Source organism: Neoarius graeffei, chromosome 3 (genome assembly GCF_027579695.1).
Source record: "Neoarius graeffei isolate fNeoGra1 chromosome 3, fNeoGra1.pri, whole genome shotgun sequence".
NCBI lineage: Eukaryota > Metazoa > Chordata > Actinopteri > Siluriformes > Ariidae > Neoarius > Neoarius graeffei.
In genome coordinates, this window is record NC_083571.1 from 31,823,511 (window position 1) to 31,851,125 (window position 27,615).

The 27,615-nt window shown below is 41.1% G+C and overlaps 1 protein-coding gene across 1 annotated transcript; it reads right to left on the bottom strand.

The window, feature by feature from the left end:
* Positions 1-4,562: 4,562 nt before the first annotated feature.
* chrnb5a (cholinergic receptor, nicotinic, beta 5a) lies at positions 4,563-14,018 on the bottom strand. Its single transcript, XM_060915870.1, has 5 exons — positions 13,848-14,018; positions 13,704-13,748; positions 10,708-10,817; positions 6,695-7,604; positions 4,563-4,709 (listed from the first exon to the last, which is right to left on the bottom strand). Exons 1-5 carry the CDS (start codon positions 13,959-13,961, stop codon positions 4,563-4,565), a joined length of 1,326 nt encoding a protein of 441 aa, XP_060771853.1. The 5' UTR covers positions 13,962-14,018.
* Positions 14,019-27,615: the final 13,597 nt, after the last annotated feature.

Sequence of the window (27,615 nt, forward strand, 5' to 3'; positions counted from 1 at the left end):
GCGAAAGGCGGGGTACACCCTGGACAAGTCGCCAGGTTAACCCCTCTATATAAGCTCAACAAACACTCTCTCCAGTTGTGAAGTATCATTCTGTGTCCATGTACCTGATCATACCAAGCCTTAGTTATTGTATCTGACTCCTGGTGACTTTGACCCTGCTTTCCATTGTTTGTTTGACTTTGCATCGTCACCTAATCTCTGATATTTTGTTTGCTCATCGCCCGACCCTGACTACATCTTCCGTTTGCTGATTTGGATTTGGTGTCCAGTTTGCGATGCACCCGCTTTCCCCTGCGCCTGCATCTGTAAGTGCCTGGACGCCGACAGGCCTGTAAGGGTCATGAAGTACCACCCTGATTCCAAAAAAGTTGGGACAAAGTACAAATTGTAAATAAAAATGGAATGCAATGATGTGGAAGTTTCAAAATTCCATATTTTATTCAGAATAGAACATAGATGACATATCAAATGTTTAAACTGAGAAAATGTATCATTTAAAGAGAAAAATTAGGTGATTTTAAATTTCATGACAACAACACATCTCAAAAAAGTTGGGACAAGGCCATGTTTACCACTGTGAGACATCCCCTTTTCTCTTTACAACAGTCTGTAAACGTCTGGGGCCTGAGGAGACAAGTTGCTCAAGTTTAGGGATAGGAATGTTAACCCATTCTTGTCTAATGTAGGATTCTAGTTGTTCAACTGTCTTAGGTCTTTTTTGTCATATCTTCCGTTTTATGATGCGCCAAATGTTTTCTATGGGTGAAAGATCTGGACTGCAGGCTGGCCAGTTCAGTACCCGGACCCTTCTTCTACACAGCCATGATGCTGTAATTGATGCAGTATGTGGTTTGGCATTGTCATGTTGGAAAATGCAAGGTCTTCCCTGAAAGAGACGTCATCTGGATGGGAGCATATGTTGCTCTAGAACCTCGATATACCTTTCAGCATTGATGGTGTCTTTCCAGATGTGTAAGCTGCCCATGCCACACGCACTAATGCAACCCCATACCATCAGAGATGCAGGCTTCTGAACTGAGCACCGATAACAACTTGGGTCGTCCTTCTCCTCTTCAGTCCAAATGACACGGCGTCCCTGATTTCCATAAAGAACTTCAAATTTTGATTCGTCTGACCACAGAACAGTTTTCCACTTTGCCACAGTCCATTTTAAATGAGCCTTGGCCCAGAGAAGACGTCTGTGCTTCTGGATCATGTTTAGATACGGCTTCTTCTTTGAACTATAGAGTTTTAGCTGGCAACGGCGGATGGCACGGTGAATTGTGTTCACAGATAATGTTCTCTGGAAATATTCCTGAGCCCATTTTGTGATTTCCAATACAGAAGCATGCCTGTATGTGATGCAGTGCCGTCTAAGGGCCCGAAGATCGCGGGCACCCAGTATGGTTTTCCGGCCTTGACCCTTACGCACAGAGATTCTTCCAGGTTCTCTGAATCTTTTGATGATATTATGCACTGTAGATGATGATATGTTCAAACTCTTTGCAATTTTACACTGTCGAACTCCTTTCTGATATTGCTCCACTATTTGTTGGCGCAGAATTAGGGGGGTTGGTGATCCTCTTCCCATCTTTACTTCTGAGAGCCGCTGCCACTCCAAGATGCTCTTTTTATACCCAGTCATGTTAATGACCTATTGCCAATTGACCTAATGAGTTGCAATTTGGTCCTCCAGCTGTTCCTTTTTTGTACCTTTAACTTTTCCAGCCTCTTATTGCCCCTGTCCCAACTTTTTTGAGATGTGTTGCTGTCATGAAATTTCAAATGAGCCAATATTTGGCATGAAATTTCAAAATGTCTCACTTTCGACATTTGATATGTTGTCTATGTTCTATTGTGAATACGATATCAGTTTTTGAGATTTGTAAATTATTGCATTCCGTTTTTATTTACAATTTGTACTTTGTCCCAACTTTTTTGGAATCGGGGTTGGATAACAAACACTGAAGCAGAAAACCCTTGCACTCGGAAACCTCTCCAGAGAACTCTTCTAGTCGGGGCACCATTGTGGCTACACCAGTGGAGGATGAGGGGTGTCTCAGGAGGGCCTGTGAAACAACAGCTGTTGATTGTGACATTCTGGTGCTTAATTCACTTAACATCTGTTGGTGTTGGTGTTCTTCTAACAATCATCCCTGAGCGTTCAGAGCAGTCTGTTTCGCCTCCTCTGCTGTATCCATCACGGTGAAGTATCCTGCCAGGGTCCAGGCACTTACAGATGCAGGCGCATGGGAAAGAGCGGGTGCGTCGCAAACTGGAAACCAAATCGGCAAACGGAAGATGTCGTAAGGGTCAGTCGATGAGCAAACAGAATATCAGAGATTAGGCGACGATGCAAAGTCAAACAAACAATGGAAAGCAGGGTCAAAGTCACCGGGAGTCAGATACAATAACTAAGGCTTGGTATGATCAGGTAGGTGGACACAATGATACTTCACAACTGGAAAACAGTGTTTGCTGAGCTTATATAGAGGGGTGATTACTGGGATAATGGGAAACAGGTGTACTTCCTAGTATCCTTGACTCGCAAGTGACATCAAAGCAAAATAGAAACCCGAATGTCGGCCATGTTGGTGGATATACAAATGCGGGGTCAAGCGACATTCCATACAAAACATAATCGTGCGTGCGCAACTCTGTTTGTTTTTCCACTGCTTTAAGCGTTCTTTTAGCTCTGCCATATCTTTGTGCTGTATACGGCTGTGGTCACAACAGTACTCGTGACCATGCCATGTTCCGATTTTTTAGTATTCCGTCCATGATTTGGAAAGAGGGCGAGGAAACTCTGAGGCTTAGTAAGGAGAAGAGAGGAGACGAGCACGGCTGAACAACATTGGCAGGGCTGATCTAACAGAGGCTAAAACCAAAACAGCTCGTGTTTGCGGTGATCATTTTATCTCAGGTGAGATTCAAAAGCTTTCTCGATAATATCATGGAAGAATTTTATTTCGTGTTGCTAGAATCTTGCTTTAAAATGAGCGTTCTCTTGTCGTGATTCACTCAGTCGTTGTTATCATTTTAACACGTGTATTACCGTTTCGCTTCTAGGAACGCCAGCAAAATTATACAATAGAAACAATCCAGACTGGGCGCCCACTCAGAAAATGGGCTATGTTTCATCCAAGGTCGGACTTGATTCTTCAGCAGCCAAACCAGATAGAATGCGATATCCAGGTACTCGATGGTCGCCAGAAGCGTCTTATCTTCAGAAAAGTCTGACTTTTTTCAATAATCCCCACACATATATCTATCTTCTCTTTGTATCGAATCTTTGCTCAATCGTTCAAATCACGGTAATACTGAGAAAATTCAGCATTGTTTACACAGACACGCTTTCAGCGGCCGCCATCCTAGTTGCTTTGTATATCCACCATCATGGCGGACGCTCATGACGTAGCACATTTAGATCACGTGGTTGCAAGTCATCTATTCGGGAGATGAGGGGCGCTGTGGTGGTTGGGAAATGTAGTCTGGAGCGGCCATATTTGGAGGCCGCTTCAAACTTGGATTTTCAGCAGTATGACTGACACAGTAACCTGAGCTCAGGATTGTTGTGAGGAGGTCAGCAGGATGGCTATAAGAACAAAAAAGTCACATAGTGCAGCTTTAATTCTGGGAATACAACGGAGGCACGGTGCAGATTTTGTGACTAAAAAGCAAATTTCACGACACGAAACTGCATGCATAGCACTTGGCTGACACTTTCTATAATGGTTATGTTCATAATGAACTATGAATACATTCATAACTATTTAGAAAAATGCATTACACATTATAGCTATCGTTATTATGCGTTACAATTGGTCGACCCAATACTACAAAACTTTACAACTTTTGTAAATTTAGTGCTGTAAATATTTATAAAATTGCCGTTGATTTAATAAACATTGCGACTTGATTTTATAAATAATTATAATGTGTATAATGCCCAATTAATGCATTATATCATATTCATAGATCATTATACTGTACATATTGCCTTCACAGAAATTGCTATTAGGTTCGTAGATAAGAATTGCACATTATTTTTCTGAAATATAACACCCACCCACCCCGGAGAATCCTGAAATTTGCCAAACACAGTCGTGTGTATATATTTGTTAGCCTAATTGAAATAAGCCGACTGTTTTAGTCGTTTTATTGTAGCCATTCTTAAGCTACGCTAGTGATTTCAGTGTCAAAGTCATCAGAAGGGTGGTAGCATGTCTCTGTTGGTTTTCACAGTGCATAAATACAGTTCTGAATACCCTGATTAAGTGATATCAGTCATCATCGTCACATAGCTGCAGATCTTGGCGGGTGCTGGATGTTCCGTCACCTGATCAGTGTGTGTATGCGTGATGGATCTCTGACTTTTATTCAATGTGCTTGGTCTGACTGCGACTGATATGTGCTCTGATATCTTCTCGGATTGACCCAGCACGTGTTTATTAAGCGTCATAGCTGAAACAGAAAAAGAAAGAGTAAGGAAGGTTAAATGCCAAACAGCTTAGATTCACCAGCAAAGATTTAATTTTGTTTCACCATCTTCTAAGACTCACTCACTCATCGCTTGCTACAGGTGTGTTGTAGCTCTGGAATAGCGGCTGGACGAAGAGGCCGAGCGTTCCGATCAGACACACCAGGATGAAGACCCAGAGAAACAAACGGTCAATCACCATGGCGACATACTTCCAGTCCTCAATGACCTGCAAATTCACACAAGTGCATGGTTAGCGTGTTGCTTGATATTCCAAGTGGTTGCCTGGGTGTTGCTAGTTTCCCCATGTACTACATAATGATCAGGTTTGGACTAAAAATAAAAGCACCCCAAAATCTTGGGGGAAAAATGACCTAATTCGGAGCATTGCTACACAGCATAATTACAGTCTTTCCCAAAAGCGCAAGCCCTTCTCCATGTATGCGAAAAATTGTGACAAGTACAAGAAGATTACAACCCCGATTCCAAAAAAGTTGGGACAAAGTACAAATTGTAAATAAAAACGGAATGCAATGATGTGGAAGTTTCAAAATTCCATATTTTATTCAGAATAGAACATAGATGACATATCAAATGTTTAAACTGAGAAAATGTATCATTTAAAGAGAAAAATTAGGTGATTTTAAATTTCATGACAACAACACATCTCAAAAAAGTTGGGACAAGGCCATGTTTACCACTGTGAGACATCCCCTTTTCTCTTTACAACAGTCTGTAAACGTCTGGGGACTGAGGAGACAAGTTGCTCAAGTTTAGGGATAGGAATGTTAACCCATTCTTGTCTAATGTAGGATTCTAGTTGCTCAACTGTCTTAGGTCTTTTTTGTCGTATCTTCCGTTTTATGATGCGCCAAATGTTTTCTATGGGTGAAAGATCTGGACTGCAGGCTGGCCAGTTCAGTACCCGGACCCTTCTTCTACGCAGCCATGATGCTGTAATTGATGCAGTATGTGGTTTGGCATTGTCATGTTGGAAAATGCAAGGTCTTCCCTGAAAGAGACGTCGTCTGGATGGGAGCATATGTTGCTCTAGAACCTGGATATACCTTTCAGCATTGATGGTGTCTTTCCAGATGTGTAAGCTGCCCATGCCACATGCACTAATGCAACCCCATACCATCAGAGATGCAGGCTTCTGAACTGAGCGCTAAAACAACTTGGGTCGTCCTTCTCCTCTTTAGTCCGAATGACACGGCGTCCCTGATTTCCATAAAGAACTTCAAATTTTGATTCGTCTGACCACAGAACAGTTTTCCACTTTGCCACAGTCCATTTTAAATGAGCCTTGGCCCAGAGAAGACGTCTGCGCTTCTGGATCATGTTTAGATACGGCTTCTTCTTTGAACTATAGAGTTTTAGCTGGCAACGGCGGATGGCACGGTGAATTGTGTTCACAGATAATGTTCTCTGGAAATATTCCTGAGCCCATTTTGTGATTTCCAATACAGAAGCATGCCTGTATGTGATGCAGTGCCGTCTAAGGGCCCAAAGATCACGGGCACCCGGTATGGTTTTCCGGCCTTGACCCTTACGCACAGAGATTCTTCCAGATTCTCTGAATCTTTTGATGATATTATGCACTGTAGATGATTATATGTTCAAACTCTTTGCAATTTTACACTGTCGAGCTCCTTTCTGATATTGCTCCACTATTTGTCGGCGCAGAATTAGGGGGATTGGTGATCCTCTTCCCATCTTTACTTCTGAGAGCCGCTGCCACTCCAAGATGCTCTTTTTATACCCGGTCATGTTAATGACCTATTGCCAATTGACCTAATGAGTTGCAATTTGGTCCTCCAGCTGTTCCTTTTTTGTACCTTTAACTTTTCCAGCCTCTTATTGCCCCTGTCCCAACTTTTTTGAGATGTGTTGCTGTCATGAAATTTCAAATGAACCAATATTTGGCATGAAATTTCAAAATGTCTCACTTTCGACATTTGATATGTTGTCTATGTTCTATTGTGAATATAATATCGGTTTTTGAGATTTGTAAATTATTACATTCTGTTTTTATTTACAGTTTGTACTTTGTCCCAACTTTTTTGGAATCGGGGTTGTATAAAGAACATCATGTTGGCTCTGTCAATCCAATATAATTACTTGCTACAGATGTAAGAACATTACTAAATGATCAAGCAAATGCAAGAAATTTTTGTCTGTTGTTTGCAAGATATCAGCTTGGTTCTTCCTCACCCCTTCATCATCATCCTCGCTTTTCATGTGTTCAGCGATGAACCGCACGCCCTCTATGGCTGCATCCACCTCTGTGTCACGCCTGATTCTGACCCTCTGCCCCAACTCTGAGCCCTCAGGCAGCTCGGCCATCCTCCAGGCCCCCAGAGCGAACGTGTCGCCAGAGAACGACTTGCTCCGGTTTTTCCTCCGAAATCTTTCACGCATGTTAGATCGACCTGGTCGCCGCATGAGCAGGAAGACGGGCAGCTGGTGTAGGAAGATACGCTGCACCCAGGCAGGCATGTGGTGTGTGGACGGTGAGCGGTGATGCACGTTAAGCACACATACACTCGTCACGATGGAGAAGGTCACCAGCACCATGGTGAACATCAGGTACTTGCCAATGAGTGGCACAGCCACCGAGGTGGGCGGAACAATCTTGGAGATCAGTAACAGGAAGACGGTGAGGGCCAGTAGCACAGAGATGCACAGAGTCATCTTCTCACCGCAGTCTGACGGCAAGTAGAAGACAAGAACTGCGAGAGAAGTGATGAGCACGCACGGGATGATGAGGTTGATGGTGTAGAACAGCGGCTTGCGTCGGATCACGAAGTAGTACGTGATGTCCATGTAGGTGGCGTCGTCTGGGTCTTCGTTCTTGTGGCCCGGCAAAGACACGATGTCCCACTCGCCACTGGGTGTGTAGTCGTCACGGCTAGCGAAGTCAGAGATCAGCACAAGGTCGAGCTCGGTGTGGTCATACGTCCATGAGCGGAACTTCAGCGTGCAGTTCTGCTGGTCAAAGGGAAAGTTGCGGACCTCAATGGCGCAGGCGCTCCTGTAGATGGCCGGAGGAAGCCAGAAGATGTCACCCGTGTTGGAGACAACAACGTTGCTGTAGAATGAGACTTCATACACACCGTCCGCACTGGGATAGACAGGAAATGACAGACCAATTTTCTTGTACACGAAGACTAAATTTGGTGCACATATGTATATGTGTATAATTATACGTACAGTACTGTGCAAAAGTCTTAGGCATATGTAAAGAAATGCTGTCGATCAAAAATGGCTGAAAAAATAATGAAATGAAATGTTTCAACATTAAAAAAAATACAGGAAGCAGTAAGTGAAACAAAGTCAATATTTGGTGTGAGACGAACCTTTGCTTAAAAAAAAAAAATAGTAGTCTCAGGGACAACGAGTGCAGTTTTATGCGGAAATGAGCTGTAGGTTTTACTGAGCGTTTTACAGAACCAGCTGCAGTTCTTCTGGACACTTTGACTCTCACACTCGCTTCTTCATTTTGCACCAAAACCCAGCAGCCTTCATTATGTTTTCTTTTTTAATCTGAAAAGTGCGCTCTTATGGAATATGCTGCTCAGATACAAACTTTTTTTTTTCCTGTAACATTTAATATTGTGCTGGAAAACGAACGAACGTTTGGACTCTAAAATGTTTTTGTACCGACTCGATAATGTAGAAATCATCAAATAGGAATCTATAACAAACTTTGTATGAAAAAAAATAGGGTGCCTCAGACTTTTGCACAGTACTGTATGTGTGTACGTATGTATATATTATAGAATATGAAAACGCAGCCTGTCTCCTGTTGGTTGAAATAAATAACTGTGATAAATAATTAACAGGTGATTAAAATGTGCAGATATTTTTTAGCATAAACTGACTGCATAATTGTGATAAATGAAATTTCAATAATGTGGAAAATAATTACCTTTTTTTAATTCAATAACGTTATCAATAATTATAGTCAATTCTCTGTGCACTCAACCGAAATATTTTCTTATTTTGACGTAGTTCTCTAGTTTGGATTTTCATATTACCTTCTTCACTGATTTTAAATTGCACCATGTAATAATAATAATAATAGGCGGCACGGTGGTGTAGTGGTTAGCGCCGTCGCCTCACAGCAAGAAGGTCCGGGTTCGAGCCCCGTGGCCGGCGAGGGCCTTTCTGTGCGGAGTTTGCATGTTCTCCCCGTGTCCGCGTGGGTTTCCTCCGGGTGCTCCGGTTTCCCCCACAGTCCAAAGACATGCAGGTTAGGTTAACTGGTGACTCTAAATTGACCGTAGGTGTGAATGTGAGTGTGAATGGTTGTCTGTGTCTTTGTGTCAGCCCTGCAATGACCTGGCGACTTGTCCAGGGTGTACCCCGCCTTTCGCCCGTAGTCAGCTGGGATAGGCTCCAGCTTGCCTGCGACCCTGTAGAACAGGATAAAGCGGCTAGAGATAATGAGATGAGATAATAATAACTAAGCTATTGCTAATCTGTCCTCTTTTCCTTCCTTCAGAAGTGTCATATACAGTTCCTCAGTTAAAAATGAGCATTCGCTTATTTTAGTAAGGGATTACACAGGCTGCTGAGTCTGTAAAGCAGACCATAAAGATGCCTCTTAATCAAATTAGCCCGTGATCACATGCCGTAATCGCTTTTTATTTCATTCATTTATGTCTTAAACATCTGCTTCCGTCCTCCCCCTGCTGTCTTTACAAATCTTGCTTCGTGAACTAAATGGAGTGCCGAATCTCTATATAAAATTAAAGAAAAGACCAAAAATACTTTGGTGGCCTAGATCTTACAGCTCAAACCACCTGTGATAGCATTTATCAGAGGGTTTTGAATTTGGGAGAAAAGCTACAGTACATGATCTCACTTTTATAGCATATTTCCTCACTTCTTTGCTAAGTGCCATCTTTTATCACATAAACTGCTGAATATATCTAGAAACAAGCAGGTTGAGCATCAGAGATCATCAGGTTTATTCCCTTAAATGTTCCATTTCAGCCATTTTGTTACCTGGATGACTATAAGTCAGTCAACTAACAACAATCATGTCTAATTAATTCACTTCCTGTTTTTTTTAATGTCTCCGCCACCTTAAGGTGCAGGAGGCATTATGTTTTCGGGTTGTCCGTCTGTCTGTGCGTCCGTCCGTCCCAAAACCTTGTGAACACGATATCTCAAAGGCTAATGAAAGGAATTTCACCAAACGTTTACCATCTGTGCACTCTGGGACAAACATAAACTGATTAGATTTTGAGATCAAAAGGTCTAAGGTCGGGGCGGCACGGTGGTGTAGTGGTTAGCGCTGTCGCCTCACAGCAAGAAGGTCCGGGTTTGAGCCCCGTGGCCGGCGAGAGCCTTTCTGTGTGGAGTTTGCATGTTCTCCCCGTGTCCGCATGGGTTTCCTCTGGGTGCTCCGGTTTCCCCCACAGTCCAAAGACATGCAGGTTAGGTTAACTGGTGACTCTAAATTGACCGTAGGTGTGAATGTGAGTGTGAATGGTTGTCTATGTCTATGTGTCAGCTCTGTGATGACCTGGCGACTTGTCCAGGGTGTATCCCGCCTTTCGCCCGTAGTCAGCTGGGATGGGCTCCAGCTTGCCTGCGACCCTGTAGAACAGGATAAAGCGGCTAGAGATAATGAGATGAGATGAGGTCTAAGGTCAAGGTCACTGTGAGGTCAAATGTCTGTCCGAAAACCTTGTGAACGCAATATCTCCAAGGCAAATGAAAGGAATTTCACCGAACATTCACCATTTGTGCATTTGGGGACAAAGATAAACTGATTAGATTTTGAGATCAAAAGGTCTAAGGTCAAGGTCACTGTGAGGTCAAATGTCTGTCCGAAAACCTTGTGAACACCATATCTCCAAGGCTGATACAAGTAATTTCACCAGGTCAAGATTACTGTGAGGTCAAATGTCCATCCCCAAATCACAACTTAATAAGGCGTGTAGTCTACCGGGCGGAGGCATCCCCATCGACGCCGTTGGTGTCAAGTTCTATCTAGTTTCTTCTTACTACAATTATATTCTACAGGGTTTGGGGAATAATGATACTGTATCTCATGACGACACTAAATTATATCTTATCTAGAGAAACTTTGAACCTTGTAATTTTGTCTGTACATATCTTAAATGTCTTAATATGTGTCATTTGCTGTACAAATAGAAGTTGTGTGGAGAACAGGCGGAGTGACTGGGTCGGGCTTGACGGCAACAGCATACTTGTTGTAGAGCACGATATCAGGAAGCCAGATGTGATGGGAGGGGATTCGTAATTTTTGGAGGCCGTCGTACTTGTCTGGGTCCCAGACGAGTCTGTAGTCATTCCACTCCTGCAGGTCAGTAAAAACAGTGGACGGGACAATAGTTGATCAAGTTGCTTTGTCGAAGAAAACCTGAAATGCTGCAACTATATTTAACAGGATTTTGTTAAATTTTGCATATTTACCTGGACGTTTCATTTCTTCACAAAGAAATGTTTTACACACACACACACACACATTATATATATATATATATATATATATATATATATATATATATATACACACACAGTACTGTGCAAAAGTCTTAGGCACTCTATTTTTTTCATACAAACTTTGTTATAGATTTCTATTTTATGACTTCTACGTTATTGAGTCAGTACAAAAACATTTTAGAGTTCCAAACCAGGCTTGTAGTACTCGAATCCGACTCGTGCCCTAATTTTATGAACTCGTGACTTGACTCGGACTTGAGAACTGATGACTCAGACTTGGACTCGGACTCGTGCATTAACTGCGTTAGGACTCGGATTTTTTCTTCTTTTTTTGTAACATGCCATAATAATTTGGCATAAGATATTTATATCTACATTAATTTTGTACTAATTTCGTGTCAGAGTGTCACACCTGCGTGCCTTGGCTCATGCATCAGATAGACTCTCGGGCACGCTCCGGACAGCATTTACAGCACGCGTGTGAGAGTCCACTTGGTGCGCACGCTGTAAATGATTCACACCTGCATAGGATTAAGGCGCAATCAGCGCACCTGTATAAAAACTGTGAAAACACACTTACTTTGCGAAGTATTGACTTACGTTGCTGACACATTACTGAGCCTAATTTCCTTGTTTGGTTTCCTGATCCCTGATTTCCTGTTTCTTGTCTTTGATTCTGCCGAGTCTACGATAGCCTGTTTGTGCCTTGCTCGACCTGTTGCCTGATTCACTGTTTTACAATTTTGCCTGCTGTTCTGGATTGTTTACCGTCTTCACTTGTATTAATAAACACACCTTCTGCACTTATATCCGTCTCCCAACCATCTCTGACAGAATACTTCACACTCCCTGATAAAGAGAAGCACATTCACCTGTTCATACGTCATGTTCAGGAACAAACTAACATTAATGACACTAAAACAGCCGCTGTCAAATGGTGCAGTTGGAGTCTTGGACTCGACTCGGACTCGACTTGAATTTTTTTTTAATGATTTGGACTTGAACACTGGGGACCCAAGACTGGACTCAGACTCGAGGTTTAGTGACTCGACTACAACCCTGTTCCAAATATTCGTTTTCCAGCACAAAATTATGGTATGGGTGGCACGGTGGTGTAGTGGTTAGCACGGTCGCCTCACAGCAAGAAGGTTCCTGGTTCAAACCCAGCGGCCGGCGAGGGCCTTTCTGTGTGGAGTTTGCATGTTCTCCCTGTGAATGTGTGGGTTTCCTCCAGGTGCTCCGGTTTCCCCCACAGTCCAAAGATATGCAGTTAGGTTAATGTGGGGCGGCCTTGGGCTGAGGTGCCTTTGAGCAAGGTACCTGACCCCTGACTGCTCCCCGGGCGCTCTAGTACAGTATGGCCGCCCACTGCTCTGGGTGTGTGCGTGTGTTCACTGCTTCAGATGGGTTAAATGCAGAGGATGAGTTTCACTGTGCTTGAAGTGTGCATGTGACAAATAAAGGTTTCTTCTAAAATTAAATGCTACAAAAAATTTTGTTTGTATCTGAGCAGCATATTCCATAAGAGCACACTTTTCAGATTAAAAAAAAACATAATGAAGGCTGCTGGGTTTTGGTGCAAAATGAAGAAGCGAGTGTGAGAGTCAAAGTGTCCAGAAGAACTGTGACTGGTTCTGTAAGACGCTCAGTAAAACCTACAGCTCATTTCCTTATCAAACTGCACACACTGGACCGGAGACTATTTTTTTTTAAAAGAAAGGGTCGTCTCACACCAAATATTGACTTTATCTCATTTATTATGGCTTACTGCTTTCTGTTTATAGGTTTTTTTTTTAATATTGAAACATTTAATTTCCATATTTTTTCAGCCATTTTTGGTCTACAGCATTTCTTTACATGTGCCTCAGACTTCTGCACAGGACTGTACATATATTACATTCTAGAGTACATTGTTTGGCTGAATCCTAAATGTTTTAGTGTTCACTATAGGTGCTAGAAAGTCATTTTACTCTGAATTCAGTCCTAGGAAAAGTGTGAATGGAGAAAAGCCTGTTGAAAAGTCTTACCCGGAATATCACTTTTAGGACACATGCTTTAATGTTTAATTAGAATTAAAATACACCATAAATGGCAGGCATTTAGGCCAAACCTTTTTCCTGTCACAGTGACACGTTCATTCAAAAAAAGTTCAGAAAGCGCATATATATCTGTAACTAATAATTATATTTACACTACCGTTCAAAAGTTTGGGGTCACTTTGAAATGTCCTTACTTTTGAAAGAAAAGCACTGTTCTTTTCAATGAAGATCACTTTAAACTAATCAGAAATCCACTCTATCCATTGCTAATGTGGTAAATGACTATTCTAGCTGCAAATGTCTGGTTTTTGGTGCAATATCTCCATAGGTGTATAGAGGCCCATTTCCAGCAACTCTCACTCCAGTGTTCTAATGGTACAATGTGTTTGCTCATTGCCTCAGAAGGCTAATGGATGATTAGAAAACCCTTGTACAATCATGTTAGCACAGCTGAAAACAGTTGAGCTCTTTAGAGAAGCTATAAAACTGACCTTCCTTTGAGCAGATTGAGTTTCTGGAGCATCACATTTGTGGGGTCGATTAAATGCTCAAAATGGCCGGAAAAATGTCTTGGCTATATTTTCTATTCATTTTACAACTTATGGTGGTAAATAAAAGTGTGACTTTTCATGGAAAACACAAAATTGTCTGGGTGACCCCAAACTTTTGAACGGTAGTGTATAATACATAGGTAACCTCACCTGTGTGAGCCACACATTAGTCGTCATGATCTGTTCCCTCTCGTTCTGTGGTGATGAGAACAGTCACACAGAATTAGGTAAGTGTGTTTATTATTCAGGTATAGTTTGGAAGCAAAGTGCTCGTATGTGTGTGTGGGGCCCTACCACGCTGATCAGCTGAGCCAGGGACACTTTGATGCCAATCGTGACTTGCTGACTTTTATTTATCGCCGGTCTGATTAGCTTATTGTAGTGATCTGGACTGAGAAGAAATTCCATCAACCTCTCTTCAGCATTAGCTGATAAGGAACCTAAAACACACACAAAAAATACACATAGGTACACATAGGACATGTAGAGCAAGATCAGAAACACACACAACAACATGCACTGCCTGTTAGACAGGATAAAAATAATTAATTTCCAGTTGTGGTTACAGGACTCGACATTAACTTTTAAACCTACTTGCCCTAAATTTCCACTTGCCCCAGTATTATCCCTTGCCTCCTATTTTGCGAGCACTACTTTTTTTTTTTTTTAGGAAAACCATATTGTGAATTGCAACATAAAATGAAGATCACACATTGAGTTGAAGTTTGGTTATAGATTAAATTTATTACTACGTTTTTACTTATAATGAATAATAACAATTTTATCTAAAATAGTTTTTCCTTCCTTAGTCGATTTACTTACATTTCACATGCATGCGGCTGTTGTAAAGTTCAGTGTGTTTGTGTAGAACTCTCTCTCAGACTGTAGGTTCATTACTCCATAATGTAGAAATCTATAACAAAGTTTGTATGAAGAAAACAATAGGGTGCCAAGACTTTTGAACAGTACTGTGTTTGAGAATATTTATATATCTTTTTTTTTGTTATATCATCCACCTCTAGATTTAAAAGAAAAAAAACATGCTGCGTCATGACAGACAGGATAATGTTTGAGTTAAAAATTATTGTTTAGTGTGTAGGTTGTGGGTGTTTTATACAGACCTGGCAACCTGTAACTGACTCCCTGCAGCCGGTCTGTCATGACGCAGCATGGTTTTTTTTTAAAAAATAAACCTAGAGGTGGATGATATAACAAAAAAAACCTGATGTATAAATATTTTGCATAGGACTGTGTTCCTCTGATAACAGGAACAAAGCTCCAGCTCTCTCTGCTCTTAATCTGTTCTGTTCTTTCAGGATTTATCGCTCATGTCGCTCCTTGTTGAGTTTTTTATGCCCGAGTTGTTTGAAACCAATCTGGGTTTTCTGTGTCGAATAAGGAAGCGGCTTCACCTGTAAGAAAACCAAACACTTTCATGAAGGAGCTAACTCGAATACAAGCAGAAAAAAAATAAAACGAGATTCTTAAGCAAACTCTTCCATCCTCACTTCCGACTTTCTGTTTTTGTAAAATACATTTTAAATACAATCGTGAATTTCTCTGGAGTTTTCAGGCTGAGCTCTTCTCCTCGTATTCTCATCTCATCTCATTATCTGTAGACGCTTTATCCTGTTCTACAGGGTCGCAGGCAAGCTGGAGCCTATCCCAGCTGACTACGGGCGAAAGGCGGGGTACACCCTGGACAAGTCGCCAGGTCATCACAGGGCTCAACAAGACCAGTTTCAAGCAATTTGGACTGAATTTAAATTTTCACCTGATATGCCTATTACTACTACAGGTTTCACTACTGTTCATGCACGGAGCAGCCATCTTGGAATTTTGAAGTCAGGGTTGGTGAGGTTCCTCTGACTTTCCTCATTAGAAATCCAACTTCAGGGTGCGTCCAAGTTGATAGGTCCAACTGGGAACTCTGAAATCCCAATATCGCAGTACAAATGTAATGTGCCATTAATCATGGTGAATTTTAACCCTTAAAATTTACAAATTCTGAAAGTTTGAGGCAGTAGAAAACACAAAAGCAGGCCGTGGGCTCGTCTTTCTCAGGGCTCGACATTAAGCACTGCCCGATTGCCCGGGGCAAATGAAACATGCATTCGGATAAGTGGGATATGTCCCAGACATGCCCGACCGGGCAAGTTGGAAAGAGCATATATTGCAAACCAGCACGGCAAAAATTAGGCTTTTTGATCTTTTATTTCAGTTCCTAAAAGCGTCCCTCACTACTTATCCACCATTATGTCTTGGCTGTTTTCTTAGTCTCGGTTTCATTTACTGCTTTGCAAGTTATTTTATATCCATGGCCTAGTGGTAGCGTGTCAGCCTCTTGATTGGGAGATCGTGAGTTCTATTCACGGTTGGGTGATACCAAAGACCATCATAAAAAAAAAATTTAAAAAAGGTACCTACTACCATCTGGCAAGGCACGCTGCAATACAGATGCGAGTGGGGAGTCAAACTCTTGTAGTTACCAGAGGACTAGCCCCCCTCTGTAACCCTAGCTATGTAATAGGCGAGAGGCCGAGGGCTGTGAAATGGAGATAGGCGCCGCCCCCGATGCGCCACTTCGCGTGGAAAAGGGAAGGACAAGTTATTTTATATCCCCCCCATATTGTAGTATGGGACGCGTACTGTTTATAGACCCCTTGTGCATGACGTCACGCATCACGTGATAATTACAGCTGGGGTCAGACAGACACCGTCTTTCATGCAAGCAAGGCTTAATCTGTCTTCAACATGGTTCATTTTTGTGCTGTTTTTGCTCGTTCAAACAGAGAAATAGATAAAAGGCATTACCGTCTCCCCACTATCAAGAAAAATGTGAACAAATAGAAGCAAATGCTTCAAGAACAACGAGGAAATGAGCGGTTAAAGAATACGAGGAGAAGAGCTCAGCCTGAAAACTCCAGAGAAATTCACGATTGTATTTAAAATGCATTTTACAAAAACAGAAAGTCAGAAGTGAGGATGGAAGAGTTTGCTTAAGAATCTCATTTTATTTTTTTTCTGCTCGTATTCGAGTTAGCTCCTTCATGAAAGCGTTTGGTTTTCTTAAAGGTGAAGCCGCTTCCTTATTTGACACAGAAAACCCAGATTGGTTTCAAACAACTCGGGCATAAAAAACTCAACAAGGAGCGACATGAGCGATAAATCCTGAAAGAACAGAACAGATTAAGAGCAGAGAGAGCTGGAGCTTTGTTCCTGTTATCAGAGGAACGCAGTCCTGTGCAAAATATTTTTATATCGGGGTTTTTTTTGTTATATCATCCACCTCTAGGTTTATTAAAAAAAAAAAAACAAAAAAAACATGCTGCGTCATGACAGACCGGCTGCAGGGAGTCAGTTACAGGTTGCCAGGTCTGTATAAAACACCCACAACCTACACACTAAACAATAATTTTTAACCCAAACATTATCCTGTCTGTCATGACGCAGCGCGGTTATTTATTTATTTTTTTAACCTAGAGGTGTATGATATAACTAAAAAAAAAACCAAAAACCAAAAACAACAACAAAAAAGAATATATAAATATTCTCAAATGCAGTACTGTTCAAATGTTTTGGCACCCTATTGTTTTCTTCATACAAACTTTGTTATAGATTTCTATTTTATGATTTCTACATTATCGAGTAATGAACCTACAGTCTGAGAGACAGCTCTACACAAACACACTGAACTTTACAACATCTGCATGCGTGTGAAATGGAAATAAATCAACTAAGGAAGGAAAAACTATTTTGAATAAAATTGTTATTGTCCATTACAAATAAAAAGTAACCAATAAACAAGCTTAATAATAATCTTAATCAATATCCAAACTTCAACTCAATGTATGATCTTCATTTTATGTTGCAATTCACAACTATTCTATGGTTTTCCTAAAAAAAAAAAAGTAGTGCTCGCAAAATAGGGGGCGAGGGATAATATTGGGGCAAGTGGGTTTAAAAGTTAATGTCGAGCCCTGTTTCTCTTTAAAATAGAGGTAGGGCTAATTAATCATAATCACCTTTTTTTGCTGCCACTCCACGAACACAGAAAAACACTGTGACTGCTGCTTTCTACAGCAAAGAAGCAAAACCTACAGTGTCTTGCAAAAGTATTCACCCCCTTGAACCTTTCCATATTTTGTTGTGTTACAATCAGGAACTGAAATAGTCTTGATTAGAATCATATATCATGGGGGCGTCGTGGCTCAGGTGGATAAGGCGCCATACCATAAATCCGGGGAGCCGGGTTCGATTCCGGCCTGAGGTCATTTCCCGATCCCTCCCCATCTCTCTCTCTCCCGCTCATTTCCTGTCTCTACACTGTCCTATCCAATAAAGGTGAAAAAGTCCAAAAAAAGAATCATATATTATACACAAAATACCTGATCATATTGGAGTATTCACCCTGTGTTGGTGTGAAACACCTAAATTAGCTCTGGTGCAACCAGCTGGTGTCAAAAGTCATATGATTAGTTGAACACAGTCGGCCTGTGTTTAAATAAAGTGTCACATGATACTATAATAACGTAAATACACCTGGAAGCAGAGTTTGCAAGAAAACATAACAGTGATCGATCAGACAAGTTGTGTGGCTTGGTTATGAAAACATATTGCAAAATTTGAACATCCCATAGTGCATCATTAAATATACTGTTAAAAATCTGGCATGACCGTGAATAAGAGTGTAAAGAGGGCATTAGTCAGTGAAGCAATTGTAAGGGGGGCGGTGAGGATTAGTGTTGCACATCTGTTAGTGTTTTTGGTAGACATACCGTATCCCCACTCCAGCATTTACAGGAATTTTATCGAGAAGATACAGCACTGTGGCAGAATTGTAAAACTGAACAACTTGTCAGGATGCAAGTGAAATTGAGCACTACTGTAGCAACAGTGACCAGACAATCAAAATCTATTAAAAATTATTTTGGATTATGGACCGTTTTTAGTTTTTAATAAAACTCAGCATTTTGTGACAGCATCGATATAAACAGCGCTGTGAAAAAGCCTTAGTGACATGTAAAGAAATGCTGTCGACCAAAAATGGCTTAAAAATAATGAAATGAAATGTTTTAACATTAAAAAATACTATAAACAGTAAACCATAATAAATGAAACAAAGTCAATATCTGGTGTGAGACGACGCTTTGCTTTAAAAAACGACAGTAGTCTCAGGTCCAGTGAGTGCAATTTGATAAGGAAATGAGCTGTAGGTTTTACTGAGCATCTTACAGAACCAGCTGCAGTTCTTCTGGACACTTTGACTCTCACACTCGCTTCTTTATTTTTCATTATGTTTTCTTTTTTAATCTGAAAAGTGTGGTCTTATGTAATATGCTGCTCATATATATATATATATATATATATATATATATATATATATATATATATCCATCCATTATCTGTAACCGCTTATCCTGTACAGGGTCGCGAGCAAGCTGGAGCCTATCCTAGCTGACTATGGGCAAGAGGTGGGGTACATCCTGGACAAGTCGCCAGATCATCACAGGGCTGACACACAAACAACCATTCACACTCATGGTCAATTTAGAGCCACCAATTAGCGTAACCTGCATGTCTTTGGACTGCGGGAGAAACCAGAGCACCCAGAGATGGGGAGAACATGCAAACTCCACAAAGAAAGGCCCCCCATCACCCTCTGGGCTTGAACCAAGGACCTTCTTGCTGTGAGGCAGCCATGCTAACCACTACACTTCATATTGATTATAAAATACTACTATTGACCTTTAAAGCACTGAATAGTCTCGCACCACAGTACCTGAGCGAACTTCTGCTCCTCTATGACCTGCCACACCTACTTGGATCAAAAGGTGCAGGCTATCTGCTGGTACCTCGTATAGTGAAGGCTACATCAGGGGGCGGAGCCTTTTCTTACAAAGCCCCACTGTTATGGAACAGCCTTCCAAGTAGTGTTCGGGAATCAGACACCGTCTCAGCGTTTAATCTAAGCTGAAAACACATCTGTTTAGTCAAGCCTTGTGTTAATGGTGTTTATGAGGTAAAGGAGTAGATCTGGAGGGTCCTCAGACAGAGTGTTTTGGTAAACTGGGATGTATGGATGCTGTCAGTTCCCCACTCACTTGCTCACTCGGGTTTGTTGACGGTATAGTGGCTGCTGCTTTATGTCCTGGGGCTCCCTCATGCCCGTGTTACCTTTTGGCTCTTCCCTTTTAGTTATGCTGTCATAGTTAGTTGCCGGAGTCCCTGCTTGTACTCAGTGCAATATGTATACTGTTCCTACTTATTCAGGTGACATTGGGCATACCCAACAACCTGTGTTTTTTTTTCCCTTCTCCCCCAAAATCTGTCCCTCTGAGTTACATGTCGGTCCTGGGATCGAGATGCTGACCTCTTCTGCTCTTCAGACCTGCCTGATCCATCCTGGTGCCCTGTGTCTGGTTGGAGTCTCATTGTATCGCTCCTGTGGAGGACGGCCCCATGTGGACAGTTGGGGGTCGCACCTGGAGGACGCTCTGGACTCCTGCAGTGGTGCTTTTGTGGCTGAGGACTGCAGTTGACTTGCTAACTTTGAAACTGCGGTTGTCGTGAACGGTTTTGCGCTCAGGTTTCCGTCGGTGGGGGGTTTATAGCATCAACGAAGCTGACTTTATGTTAGGACTGTTAATGTTATAGTCATGTTGTCTGTTGTTGCCCAAATGAGGATGGGTTCCCTTTTGAGTCTGGTTCCTCTCGAGGTTTCTTCCTCATGTCATCTGAGGGAGTTTTTCCTTGCCACCGTTGCCACAGGCTGCTCATTGGGGATAGATTAGGGATAAAATTAGCTCATATTTTAAGTCGTTCAATTTCTGTAAAGCTGCTTTGCGACAATGTTTATTGTTAAAAGCGCTATACAAATAAACTTGATTTGATTTGATACACCACCGTGCTGCCCTATATATATATATATATATATATATATATATATATATATATATATATATATTTTTTTTTTTTTTAAAGTTAATCTACCATCCATAAGACAATGCACATGTTCATTATCCATGTCCTTTATTTAAGACCTAAAGTGCATAGCTGTGATTACTTTACTTTTTCCTGCCACATGATGGATTAATAAATTACAGGGCTACAAACCAGCTGCAAAAAACCCAGTGGATTTTAATTTACAATCAGCGTAGGCTTTAATCCCCCACACATAAATCTCAAAGTGTCAGATGGCCAGAATCAGGGCTAAAGCCTTCTCTGCTATAGTAGAATACATTCTTTGATGTTGACTTAACTTTTTATAAAAGTAGGGCACAGACCTGGAGGGTATTACTATCCTGACTCAGTATAAAAGTAGGGGCGTGGCCAGACATACGGTACTGTGCAAACGTCTTAGGTCCCCTATTTTTTTTCATACAAACTTTGTTATAGATTTCTATTTGATAACTTCTACATTATCGAGTCAGTACAAAAACATTTTAGAGTCCCAAACGTTCGTTCATTTTCCAGCACAAAATTAAATGTTACAGAAAAAAATGTTGGTATCTGAGCAGCATATTCCATAAGAACTCACTTTTCAGATTAAAAAAGAAAACATAATGAAGGCTGCTGAGTTTTGGTGCAAAATGAAGAAGCGAGTGTGACAGTCAAAGTGTCCAGAAGAACTGCAGCCGGTTCTGTAAGACACTCAGTAAAACCTACAGCTCATTTCCTTATCAAACTGCACACACTGGACCTCAGACTGCTATCGTTTTTTAAAGCAAATCGTCGTCTCACACCAAATATTGACTTTGTTTCATTTATTATAGCTTACTGTTTATAGTATTTTTTAACGTTGAAACATTTCATTTCATTATTTTTAAGCCATTTTTGGTCGACAGCATTTCTTTACATATGCCTAAGACTTTTGTATAGGACTGTATATAAAATACATGAAAATCAGGTGGCTGGTCTGTTACTTATACAACCCCAATTCCAAAAAAGTTGGGACAAAGTACAAATTGTAAATAAAAATGGAATGCAATCATGTGGAAGTTTCAAAATTCCATATTTTATTCAGAATAGAACATAGATGACATATCAAATGTTTAAACTGAGAAAATGTATCATTTAAAGAGAAAAATTAGGTGATTTTAAATTTCATGACAACAACACATCTCAAAAAAGTTGGGACAAGGCCATGTTTACCACTGTGAGACATCCCCTTTTCTCTTTACAACAGTCTGTAAACGTCTGGGGACTGAGGAGACAAGTTGCTCAAGTTTAGGGATAGGAATGTTAACCCATTCTTGTCTAATGTAGGATTCTAGTTGCTCAACTGTCTTAGGTCTTTTTTGTCGTATCTTCCGTTTTATGATGCGCCAAATGTTTTCTATGGGTGAAAGATCTGGACTGCAGGCTGGCCAGTTCAGTACCCGGACCCTTCTTCTACGCAGCCATGATGCTGTAATTGATGCAGTATGTGGTTTGGCATTGTCATGTTGGAAAATGCAAGGTCTTTCCTGAAAGAGACGTCATCTGGATGGGAGCATATGTTCCTCTAGAACCTGGATATACCTTTCAGCATTGATGGTGTCTTTCCAGATGTGTAAGCTGCCCATGCCACACGCACTAATGCAACCCCATACCATCAGAGATGCAGGCTTCTGAACTGAGCGCTGATAACAACTTGGGTCATCCTTCTCCTCTTTAGTCCGAATGACACAGCATCCCTGATTTCCATAAAGAACTTCAAATTTTGATTCGTCTAACCACAGAACAGTTTTCCACTTTGCCACAGTCCATTTTAAATGAGCCTTGGCCCAGAGAAGACGTCTGCGCTTCTGGATCATGTTTAGATACGGCTTCTTCTTTGAACTATAGAGTTTTAGCTGGCAACTGCAGATGGCACGGTGAATTGTGTTCACAGATAATGTTCTCTGGAAATATTCCTGAGCCCATTTTGTGATTTCCAATACAGAAGCATGCCTGTATGTGATGCAGTGCTGTCTAAGGGCCCGAAGATCACGGGCACCCAGTATGGTTTTCCAGCCTTGACCCTTACGCACAGAGATTCTTCCAGATTCTCTGAATCTTTTGATGATATTATGCACTGTAGATGATGATATGTTCAAACTCTTTGCAATTTTACACTGTCGAACTCCGTTCTGATATTGCTCCACTATTTGTCGGCGCAGAATTAGGGGGATTGGTGATCCTCTTCCTATCTTTACTTCTGAGAGCCGCTGCCACTCCAAGATGCTCTTTTTATACCCAGTCATGTTAATGACCTATTGCCAATTGACCTAATGAGTTGCAATTTGGTCCTCCTGCTGTTCCTTTTTTGTACCTTTAACTTTTCCAGCCTCTTATTGCCCCGTCCCAACTTTTTTGAGATGTGTTGCTGTCATAAAATTTCAAATGAGCCAATATTTGGCATGAAATTTCAAAATGTCTCACTTTCGACATTTGATATGTTGTCTATGTTCTATTGTGAATACAATATCAGTTTTTGAGATTTGTAAATTATTGCATTCCGTTTTTATTTACAATTTATACTTTGTCCCAACTTTTTGGGAATCGGGGTTGTATTATTCGTAAGTGTGTGTATGTTAAAAGTCGTATAAATACGTTTTGTTAAAGTAAATAAGTCAGTAACTCAATAACATCAGTGATGTGATGTATCAAACGTACGTTCAGCAAACTGTGATCTAATAAGATATGTTTTGATATGGTATAGCAGAATATATGCTCTTTTTGTCAATTTGTTTTTTTTTAATCCAATGTTTATTTACTGTTACACTGAACATGCAAAGAAGTCATTCTTTTTGAAAATGACCGTGTCGCCAAAATACCCAGTTATAAATCGCAGCTCTGGGTTCTCATACTGAACATTGTTTAGGTCCTGAAATGGCTGAAACATACAGTTAGGTCCATATATATTTGGACACTGACACAAATTTTGTTTTTTTACCTGTTTACTGAAACATATTCAAGTTGTAGTTATATAATGGACATGGACATAAAGTCCAGACTTTCAGCTTTCATTTGAGGGTATCCACATTAAAATTGGATGAAGGGTTTAGGAGTTTCAGCTCCTTAACATGTGCCACCCTGTTTTTAAAGGGACCAAAAGTAATTGGACAATTGACTCAAAGGTTATTTCATGGGCGGGTGTGGGCAATTCCTTTGTTATGTCATTCTCAATTAAGCAGATAAAAGGCCTGGAGTTGATTTGAGGTGTGGTGCTTGCATTTGGAAGATTTTGCTGTGAAGAAAACATGCGGTCAAAGGAGCTCTCCATGCAGGTGAAACAAGCCATCCTTAAGCTGCGAAAACAGAAAAAACCCATCCGAGAAATTGCTACAATATTAGGAGTGGCAAAATCTACAGTTTGGTACATCCTGAGAAAGAAAGAAAGCACTGGTGAACTCATCAATGCAAAAAGACCTGGACGCCCACAGAAGACAACAGTGGTGGATGATCGCAGAATAATTTCCATGGTGAAGAGAAACCCCTTCACAACAGCCAACCAAGTGAACAACACTCTCCAGGAGGTAGGCGTATCAATATCCAAGTCTACCATAAAGAGAAGACTGCATGAAAGTAAATACAGAGGGTTCACTGCACAGTGCAAGCCACTCATAAGCCTCAAGAATAAAAAGGCTAGATTGGACTTTGCTATAAAACATCTAAAAAAGCCAGCACAGTTCTGGAAGAACATTCTTTGGACAGATGAAACCAAGATCAACCTCTACCAGAATGATGGAAAGAAAAAAGTATGGCAAAGGCGTGGTACAGCTCATGATCCAAAGCATACCACATCATCTGTAAAACACGACAGAGGCAGTGTGATGGCTTGGGCATGCATGGCTGCCAGTGGCACTGGGTCACTAGTGTTTATTGATGATGTGACACAGGACAGAAGCAGCCGGATGAATTCTGAGGTATTCAGAGACATACTGTGTGCTCAAATCCAGCCAAACTGATTGGTCGGCGTTTCATAATACAGATGGACAATGACCCAAAACATAAAGCCAAAGCAACCCAGGAGTTTATTAAAGCAAAGAAGTGGAATATTCTTGAATGGCCAAGTCAGTCCCCTGATCTCAACCCAATTGAGCATGCATTTCACTTGTTAAAGACTAAACTTCAGACAGAAAGGCCCACAAACAGACAGCAACTGAAAACCGCTGCAGTAAAGGCCTGGCAGAGCATTAAAAAGGAGGAAACACAGCGTCTGGTGATGTCCATGAGTTCAAGACTTCAGGCAGTCATTGCCAACAAAGGGTTTTCAACCAAGTATTAGAAATGAACATTTTATTTACAATTATTTAATTTGTCCAATTACTTTTGAGCCCCTGAAATGAAGGGATTGTGTTTAAAAAATGCTTTAGTTCCTCACGTTTTTATGCAATCATTTTGTTCAACCCACTGAATTAAAGCTGAAAGTCTGAACTTCAACTGCATCCCAATTGTTTTGTTCAAAATTCATTGTGGTAATGTACAGAACCAAAACTAGAAAAATGTTGTCTCTGTCCAAATATTTATGGACCTAAATGTAGCTAGTAAATACAGTAGCAAGCTACATTTTCCACATGTTGCTAGCTAGCTAGTTTTTAAACTCGATTGCCTGGAGCAGTTTTTTAATTTTCTGCAGTGATTGCAAGCTGGAGTTGCTACCATTTAGTTTCTCTGACTTTTTACGCTTCCGCTTTCATATTAAAAAAAAAAAAGTGTCATTAATAAGGTCTGGTATGTTCATCTGGTGAAGTTTCAGTTTACTCTTCAGGGAGTCTCTGTGACTCCTCTGAAATTAGTAACCAATAGTAACCATGCAAAAATCCTATTTACATATTGTTTCCTCCTCCTACTTTGTATTGGACTAACTTACAAACCACGCCCACTTTTAGCATGCATCATCCTATTACGCACATAAATTTAGTGCCAATTACTTGGTGTCTTTGTAAATCAGGACCTTATTGTCTAAAACTTCATCAGCTTTCTCAGCAGACATTTCTGCCTCAGGAATAAATTCGGAAAGTTATTCATTGTTAAAGGGGAACTGAAGTCATTTTTAAACTTGCTTTATTTCTTAATTAACATGTTATTCAATTACATTTTCGGTTTTATTAACCTTATATCATGACTCGTATTGGCGTATTATATTACACTTATCGGTTTTTAGCCATGTTGAATGTAGTTCGTACCGTATGGTCCACGGCAGGCGTCGCTTATCCGCGCGATCTTCACGAGACTTGTGCGAGACTTCAAACGTGAAGTGTCAGCGCTGCCATTTTGAAAACCGTTTATACAGCGGCCAGATCGCCATGTCATTCCAATTTTAGATTCATTTCGAGATTTGCCAGCTTCATCAGTGATGGAGATTATTCCATACGACTTCCAACCAACGTGGAGTAGAGAAGAGTTGGAAAGAAGGCAGGATAAGGACGAGTCCGTCGCGCTGGTATTTACGTCATTACTGTCGCACAATTAAAACGTGCCAGGTCAGGCAGCTGGTGGGTTTTCAAAATAAACACATGCATGTATTTTTGTGATAAATAAATACATATTATACTGAGCGCATTTCCCACATAATCCTCACTAAGGTTTCGGACAGCGCTACAAAATGGCGTCTCCACTATATAGTGCCCTAAATAGAGAGTAGGGAGAGATTTCGGACACAGGGAAAACTTCCAGCTTGATTACATCAGCATTCGAAAGAGGGCGCGCGCGTCTTTTGACAACGTTGGCAGATGTCGGTCGCTTTGATTTCCGCTGTACGTTTTACTTCTGTCCTACCATGTCTCGCACAGGTCTCAGTAAATCTCGTTTATGGCCGTCGCTTTGACATATGGACTGATATGTTACAGAGCGTATTTCAAACACTCATAATGTGCTCTAGCAGCGACAAAATAGCTGCCAGAAATGCATTCCTATAGTTAATCAAATGAGAAATAGAATTTTCTCATCTCATCTCATTATCTCTAGCCGCTTTATCCTGTTCTACAGGGTCGCAGGCAAGCTGGAGCCTATCCCAGCTGACTACGGGCAAAAGGCGGGTACACCCTGGACAAGTCGCCAGGTCATCACAGGGCTGACACATAGACACAGACAACCATTCACACTCACATTCACACCTACGGTCAATTTAGAGTCACCAGTTAACCTAACCTGCATGTCTTTGGACTGTGGGGGAAACCGGAGCACCCGGAGGAAACCCACGCGGACACGGGGAGAACATGCAAACTCCACACAGAAAGGCCCTCGCCAGCCACGGGGCTCGAACCCAGACCTTCTTGCTGTGAGGTGACAGCGCTAACCACTACACCACCGTGCCACCAGAAATAGAATTTTGATAATAAAAAAATTTGCCTTCAGTTCTCCTTTAAGTGAGTAATCTGGAGAGATTGTTTAATTAGTCAGCCAGCAAGTTTAAAACTTTCAGGTTGTAAAGGCCAGTTGGTGTTTTAGATAGAGAGATAGATTACTGAATAGATAGGTAGATGGATGTATTTTATTGGGTTTGGGTGCTACATTATATCAAGTTATATATATATATATATATATATATATATATATATATATATATATACACACAGTATTAACAAATCACACACAGTGCCAAAGACATCAGCAATGATTTTAAGGTGTAAAAAATATAACAAGGAGAAAAATAAAGGCAACAACCCAGATGATGAGTATAGGATCAATGTATATGAATTAATTGAATTGAATTCCCACTCGTTCATTCATTCTGCGAAGCTGGAGGCACGTCCTGTTGGGAGGAGGCATCGTGGAGCCTGATGGCAGCTGGCAAAAGAGACTCCCTGATTTATGGATGGCTGGCAGAGCTTCTACACAACCATGATTGCCCACTCAGTGAGGCTTGTTACAAAATATGCTCAATAATGTGGTACCAGGAAGCATTTCGGTACCTGACCAGTGCTAATGGTGCCTATAGTCGCCTGTACAGGAGCAGAAAGCAATGTCTATAACTACAGTTCTGAGTGAGATGTCAGCAGACTTTAAAGGAGATATGCAGAACCTTTATTTTTAAATACATTTCTGAGTGGATAGTATCTCCATCCTTGACTCTTGTATGCTGCATAAATGG